General features: G+C 51.4%; 1 protein-coding gene across 1 annotated transcript in view; it reads left to right on the forward strand.

Moving 5' to 3' along the window:
- Positions 1-7,829, forward strand: part of PSD (pleckstrin and Sec7 domain containing) — a 72,654-nt gene that overhangs the window by 33,642 nt on the left and 31,183 nt on the right. Inside the window, exons 9-11 of the mRNA XM_006014796.2 lie at positions 192-304; positions 1,131-1,189; positions 1,755-1,844. Of these exons, the coding sequence (XP_006014858.2) occupies positions 192-304; positions 1,131-1,189; positions 1,755-1,844 (262 nt within the window). The remainder of the gene's footprint in view (positions 1-191; positions 305-1,130; positions 1,190-1,754; positions 1,845-7,829) is intronic.

Here is a 7,829-nt window from a genome sequence, read left to right on the forward strand (position 1 = left end):
CACAACATGGAAAAGCATCACTGGCCTTCCTTTACAACCTGTCAGTCCTGGAGGATGTCTTAGATTCTGGAACCCTTCCAACCAGAGCAGGGATCTTTCCTCTAGGGGACAGAGAACAAGTCTGCTTCTTAACAGGGCGAGCTGACACAGACAATGATTGATCCAGTTCCTGATCAGCATTTCTTCTTTAGGTCCTTTCTGAAGGAGCTGGCTCTGATGGGGGAGACTCAGGAACGAGAGCGTGTGCTGGCGCATTTTTCACAGCGCTATTACGAGTGCAATCCCAGTGCTGTCTCCTCTGAAGGTGAGGTCCCACGTGTCTGTGTCTGTGGCTGCGTGTGTGTGTGCACGTGTTCATAAACCTGGGTGTAGATTCCAGACAAAAATGAGGTTAAGCTGGAGTTAAGGCTGAGTGCTCATGCTAGTTACCTAAGCATGAAACTGGCATTGCAGGAATGTTGTCATTCTCCCCAAACAGCCTTTTAAACCCCAGGAATTCAGAGCAATGGCTATACATTAAAAAGACAGATGTTTAACCTTCAAGCCCCCTTAACTCTGCTCTATAGCAGATTCACACAAGAAGAGAGATCATTAATATCTGAGTCCTGTAACTCAGAGTAGCAGGGTTAGGTAGGCCAGAAGCCCTGCTGCTCAGTCACTGCCAGAAGTTGTCCAGACCTCCTATTTCATCTTGGCTCTTTATGCCTGTGCTTTGATTCAGCTGTGCATGCCTGGGTATTCACAAGCTGAATTGGCCTTGATTCAGCTCTACCAGCAGGTAGATTTATGGCTCGCTGGATGGAACAGGCCATGTCATGCATCTCCCCCAGCTTCCTTGCCCCACCCCTAGGAATGTTGTAACATTAATCCTGGATGGAAAGGATGCTGTTCTGGAATGACTTATGGTCCATTTGGTCCCAGAATGTAATGAAGCATCATCTTGTAAACCACAGCACCTCAGCAACCACCCAGTGTCCCTTAAGCTGCATGATCACTCTTGGGAGCAGTGTTAGAGCTCTTGTCAGGGTCAGCACCCTCTGCATGGTAGGAGACTGTTTCATGTGTGGACTGAATGGCCACATGCAGCAGGGTTGTGGGGGCTCTGACCATGTGTGTTGTTTGTGCTGCAGATGGAGCCCACACTCTGACCTGTGCTCTGATGCTGTTAAACACAGACCTTCATGGGCATGTAAGTCCACACTCTGTCTGCTTTCTTCCCCCTCCCAAGGAATTCCACCCCCTCGTCCCACTGTCCAGTTCCACAGGAGATATGACTTGCACAGAGAGCCAGTCTTGGACCTGTAAGGGACAAACCCCACTTGAAGAAACAGTAGAAGGGAGGAGAGAGAAAAGAATCAGGGGGAAGAAAGGGGAGAGACTGAATGAGGGAGGAGAGGAGTGAGCCAAGCAGCAGAGAGCAGAGCAAGGGCTAAGGAGCAAGAAGGAGGGAAGCATGGCGGGTGAGAGAGGAAGAGAGAAACAGCTTGGACAAGAAGTAGCAGGAGGAAAGCAGAATAGACACTGGATGAGACGAGTATCCCTAAGGGGGGTATCTCTGACCTTGGAAGCTCAGGACAGATGCTATTGAAAGGTCCCTGGACCTTAGGAAAGGAGGCTTCCATGCAGCCTTCCACAAGGTCCACATGCTTACCTGTGCATCACTTGTCCCTGAGGAGCCTAGGTGGGGAAGACACTCTGTCCAGCCACTGCCCCCACTTATCAAAGCCATGTTTCTTCTTCCCTGGCTCCCTCAGAACATCGGGAAGAGAATGTCCTGCTCTGACTTCATTGGGAACTTGGAAGGACTCAACGGAGGGAGAGATTTCCCCAAGGAACTGCTCAAGGTAAAACAGTTCGGGCTTCTCAACCAAACAGGCCAGCAGGAGTTAAGGCAGGATCTTGGGGAACTGCTTGCAAGCTATTTATTATTAAATGATCCCACAGGGCCAGGTGGGTCACTCAAGCCATTATGTTCAGTGCACTGAATGGGTGTGTTCTCACACCTGAAGCAGACTGCATGAATAGGCAGCATAGCCATCATTACCTGAGTCAGCAACTTTCCCCAGAGCTGGTGCTCACTTCAAGGGGAGATCCATTGTCCTGAACCAGATCTCTTAAATCCCTGTAAAGCCACTTTCTTCCCTAGTTTAGCATCAGTGCTCCAGTATGGGTTTCAGTACAGCAGTGATTCTCAACCAGGGTGCCACACAGTGTTAGCACTGTTAGGTATGCAAACATGATTCACATGATAAACACAGAAATTTCAAATAGGAATTGCACTGTTAATACCATTCCAGTCTGTTGGGATCTTTCTGAATTCTTTTCAACAGAAGAATATTGTTTTTCTATTTTTATTTTGTCAAACCATGAGTGAAAACTAAGTTCTGGCATTTTTTGAGAGGTGTCTTGAATCTCTTATGGGGTGCTTCAACTTGAAAAGGGTTGAGAACCACTGTACTAGAAGAATTGCCCTGCCCAAAACCCTGACTTTCAGAACACTGCATCTGCATCTATGCACATCCTGCTGGTCTAATAATAAGTTAAAACAGACTGCTTATCAGCCAGTTGAATCGCTGGCTAAAGCCTGAATGGGCTCAGTGCCACTGTAGATATAAACAGGACCAAACGGTTCAAGGAATCATTCTTATTTTCTTCAAGACAGCGGTGACCTTGCAAAAAGTCCCAGAATGCCCTTTTCTTGAGACTTATGCCTGGGAATTATGTAATAGGTACCCATAAGGCTTTACAATAGAAATCAATTAAGACACTACTAATATAGACAGTGAGAACTTAGCACGGCTGTAACAGAGGCAGTGAGCCATCTGGACTCAGCAGGTGTGTCTACATGAGACATTTACTACAGAGTAGACTAATTAGCTCCACAGTAAATGTCTCACGTCTACACATGCAGGGCTATTAGGCTGGAGTAAACTAATAAACTCTGCAGCAGATACTGCTTGTGAATACAAGAGCTATCCCGCTGTGGAATTTTTTACTTTGCAACACTGCATATGTAGATGCAGATGCAGCTGGCTGGGGCATGAGAGTGCTTCAGCGTGGGGGCTGCCTACCGGCTAGCCCTGCACTGGAGCAACCTTGTGCCCCAGCCAGCTCCTCCACAGCATGCTGAGCCAGAAGGAGCAGCCCCGGGCTGTCAGGCTGACACCCCAGGCCTTCTGCCAGCTGGGGCTGCTCTGACCTGGCTCAACCTGCTGCAGTCCTGGGCACATGTTCAAATGGCACACACAGAAGCAATAAACTCCAGTGCAATAAGCACCAAAATTTGTTGCTTCAAATTAATTCTACATGTAGGTGCACCCAGTGTAGTGCAGAGAAGGGCCCTGTCCTATGGGAGACCCCATGCTTGGGCTGAGCCAAAGTGCTTGCTCGCCACTGCTTTGGAGCTGACAGAGGGCAACTCATGCACTTGCCCTCCTTCTTCCATCTTCATGGGGTTGTTTTCTCCTGACTTGGAACACCTATCAGCATCCTGGGGAGGTCTGTTCTTCCAGAACATGAAGCTATGGGGAGTGCAGCATGGCAGGGTAGGCAGGGTGCAGTGGAGTGGAGAGGGAGGAAAGGCCCATGGTGAAAGGACAGCATGGATGCTGGGAGTTCCCAAAACAGCCTGACTTTGAATAGGTCCTTTCCCATTTTGTGACTTGGCTTCCCTGAGTATGCTTCCCAAGGAGGTGGGAGCCAGAACGTGCTGTGAAATGCCTTGATATAGCCATCAGCAGGGTTGCTTGGGAAAGGCAGGAGTCTCAGCAGTGGCAAACTTGCATGCTGAGCCGTTGTGCACCTGTAGAAGCAGTGGTGATATAGGAGTGCTGGGCTGCCACCTCCCTTCCATGTCTGCATGCAGGAGCAGCAGAGGAGGGGACAGGGAGTGACAGTGCATCAGCAGTGACTGCATTAGGCCAGTCACAGGGGGGTTGGTGATAGCTGTCTGAGTTAGTTTCTGCTTTGGTGACTCACTGTGTGGAAGAAAGCTGGCTTCCTCCACCTGGGAACTTTCTGGGAATGGGGTAGCTTTTTCCAACTCCCAGGGAGTAACTCAGCTCTCGTGACTAAGCCCTCATGTGGGAGAGAACATCCTCCCCCAGCTCACACATCCTTGGCCCTGCGCCACCCACTCCATGCTTCCCCTGCTCCATTCAGGCTTGCTTCTGCCACAGCCAGGATGCAGCACAAGATAACAGCCTCTTTTTTCTCCAAGCTGGTGAGCTGCTGCTGCTGAGGTACCCTGGCCTAATCACAGCAGCATGCACAGGGGCAAGCAGGTGTAGGCTTCATGGGCAGCTCCACATCCCAGCATGCTCTGTCCCACAGTGAACGTGCTCAGCAGGTCTGTTACTGATGCCCTGCTCAACCTGTCTCAGTGTAGTGGCTGGGATCAGTGCAGGGCCAGCAAAGCCTTTCTGCTTCATGTGAGAACTAGCACAGCACCTGTGAGCTTGTGTCAAATCCCTTGCTGCCCATTCTGTGGTATCTGGCAGTCCCACAGGCTTGGAAGGAAATGAGAACTTTGCATCTGACTTGCAAGGCTGCAAACTAGAAGGGCTGGGTTCCCTTCCCAGCTCTGCTGTTGATTTAAGGTCTGGTCATGTACAAGTGCTTTCCTGTGCTTTGGTTTCCCCATCTGGTGAGACAGAAATAATGATACTGACCTGGGGAATCATCAGCATTTGCCAAATGCTTTGAGAACTGTGGTTGGAAAATGTTGGAGGAATGTAAAGCTGGCTTCTTCCCAGTCCCAGGATCACTAATGTGAGGAGGGAGGGCAGGACTAATAATGGTGAGAAAACTTAATTCCCCTTTGTGCTGTTTTTAGCCCTTCCCGGGGATGTAGCCACATCACTTCCCTAGATATTGCTAAATCAGTGATTCTCAACTGGGATGTTGTGGCACCCTGGGATTCCATGAGATCCTTTTAAGAGTGCCATTTGATATTAGCATTGTTAGGTCTGCAGCTATCGACACAGGAATCACAAGATAAACACAGATTTTTCTAATAGAAGTCTACTGGGTAAAAACCATTGGACCCACGGTGGTCTTTCTGAACAATTTGCAACAAAAGAATTGCTTTATTATATTTCTGTAGTCAAAAAATGAGTGAGAGCTGAGCTGACATTTCCCAAGGGATGTCTTGAATCTTAACAAGGGGTGTCTGGAGGCTAAAATGGTTGAGAACCACTGCACTAAGTGGTTCCACCTGCATACCCCCACTGTCTGTAAGATGCTCCCATTCTAGAAGGAGCAGTGGCTTTTGCGTGTATGAGGGGCAATCATGCCGTATGTGTGGATCACACCTTGCAGGCCTTGCACTAAATCAGAGGCAGGCAAAATAAAGCCCACGGGCCAAATCCAGCCCACCAGGCCATTTTTTCTGGCCTGCAGGGCCCCTAAAATATTTAGAAAATGAATATTTTTCTGCCCCTGGCTGCCTGTCAAAGATGATAGGAGCCAGGGGCAGTAGGACCCAGGGGAAGCCACCGGCAGGGCCAAGCAACTACAAAAGCAAGGCCTGGCCAGCCCTGCCTCTTCCACCCCCAGCCAGAAGCCCCAAGTGGAGCAGAGGGTTCTGGCCTGGGACCCTGGGGCTGTTCCTGCCATCCTGCACTGGAGGGAAATATAGATATCTGGTGGGGGTGGCAGGGGAGGACCACGGGTGATCGACCCAGTCCTCAGGGTTGGGCCAAGATGGTTGCTAAGCTCCCAGCCTGCATCCAGAAACCATGTGGTGCCAGAGCAGCCAGTGTGGGGTGGAGAGAAGTGGTGGCAGCCACAGGCAGGGAAGCACTGCTAGTGGCAGCAGATGTGGGGTGGGGGGAGGGGGCAGTGGTAGCAAGCGGGTGTGTGGAGCACAGCAACAGCTGGCCTGGAATGCAGAGTCTGCGCTGGGGCCAGGGCCGGTGGGGCCCAGAGCAGGGTGGCAGGAGCATGGGGCCTGGGCTAGAGGGGGCTCTGGAGCCAGGCTGGTTCCCCTTCTCCCTGCTGGCACAGCCTGGCTTGACTCCATAGAGCCCCTGCTGGCCCCTGCCCTACATTCCTGCCACCCCACTGGGCCTCTCTGGCGCTGTTCCTGCATTCTGCACACCTGCTCACTCTCACTCTTCCCTGCCTGCCGCAGCCATTTACCCACTGCTACCACTGCTCCCCTCCACCCCCTGCTGGTTGCTTCAGCACCATGTGGTTCCTGGCTGCAGTGCAAGGCTGCAGAATGCAGCAGGAGCCAGCCAGGCCAGTCCAGCTCTTGCTGCAGTCTGCAGTCTCTGCCATACAGCTGGGACATGGTGCCAGAGTGGCTAGCTGGGGCAGGAGACAGGGAGGTGGCAGAAGGGTAGTAGTGGCAGATGTGGGGGAAGTGGCTGTGTGCAGCAGCACGGGGCCATGCCAGTGCCCCAAGGGCAGGAGCGCAGAGCCCAGGTTTGGAGGAGCATTGAGGGGGGTCTGCCTGCCATGGGGTGGCTGTGGGAAAACCCTCCCCCTCCACACATGCCACAACCCTACCCAGCCACTCTCTCCCCAACACACACAGCCTCTCCACAAACCCCATACCCACCCACACCCCATATCCACACACCTACCCGCATGCTCTCCCACCCCACATACACCCCCCATGCCTATCCACTCCCCCCACAAACCACAAATCCCCCCACACACCCTAACCTTCCACACACCCACACCCTATATTCTGTACTACTAAGTAGATATTGATAGAATGTACATTTAAAGACTGCTTTCACATTGAATTTTAGGAGGAGGGGAACACTGAGGCATTGTGGGTCAGGATCCAGGGGGGGCAGGGGAAAAGGACTTGGTTGTGGGGGTCTACTACAGGCCTCCTCATCAGGATCAAGAGCTAGACTATGTATTCTCCAGGCAGCTAGCAGACGCCACACAGGCGAGGGAGGCAGTGGTCATGGGAGATCTAAACTACCCAGATATCTGCTGGGAGGAGCAGACAGTCAAAGAAAGCCACTCATGGAGGTTCTTACACTGTGTGCAGGACCTCCACCTAACCCAGGTGGTGTCTAGTCCCACCAGGGGTAGCGCCTTGCTTGACCTGGTCTTAGCAACAGGGGATGATCTTGTGGGGAACATGTGAGTTCATGGTAGCCTGGGAGATAGTGACCATCACTTGGTCGAGTTCACTATCCAGCAAAGGGTAGGTAAAGTAACTAGTGGGGCTAAGGTGTTGGACTTCAGAAGGGCCAACTTTAGCAAGCTTAGAAGGCTAGTTAGTGAGGGGATGCAACTCAAGAACATAGAGCAAATGGGGGTCCAGGAGGGTTGGAGGTATCTCAAGGGAGTGATTCTTGGGGCTCAAAAGGAGTCTATCCCATTATGTAGGAAGGGAGGTAAGGGGGAAAAAAAGCTCCCTTGGCTGAACAGGGAACTCCAGGAGAGTCTGGGGGCAAAGAAAGAGATGTATAGGCAATGGAAGCAGGGAGCAGCCACCAAGGAGGAATATATCTCCCTGGCGTGCTATTCCTGGGAATCAGTTAGACAGGCCAAGGCAGGGCTTGAGCTCAGGCTGGCTTCAACAATCAAGGACAATAAAAAGTCCTTCTTCAGGTATATAGCGGACAAAAGGAAAGCTCAGAGCAACATAGGGATCCTGCAGGACAAAAGCAGAGCTCTTCAATGAGTTCTTTGCTTCAGTATTTCTATGTACCGACCAAGCCAATTCCCCCACCTCAATCATTGACATTGACGGATGTCCACATGGCACCAGTCCACCTACAGTTAGTTCTGGAATAGTTAAAGAGCTTCTGGAGGAGCTGGATGGGTACAAGTCAGCAGGCCCGGATGACCTCCATCCA

Source organism: Alligator sinensis, unplaced genomic scaffold (assembly GCF_000455745.1).
Source record: "Alligator sinensis unplaced genomic scaffold, ASM45574v1 scaffold264_1, whole genome shotgun sequence".
Classification (NCBI taxonomy): domain Eukaryota; kingdom Metazoa; phylum Chordata; order Crocodylia; family Alligatoridae; genus Alligator; species Alligator sinensis.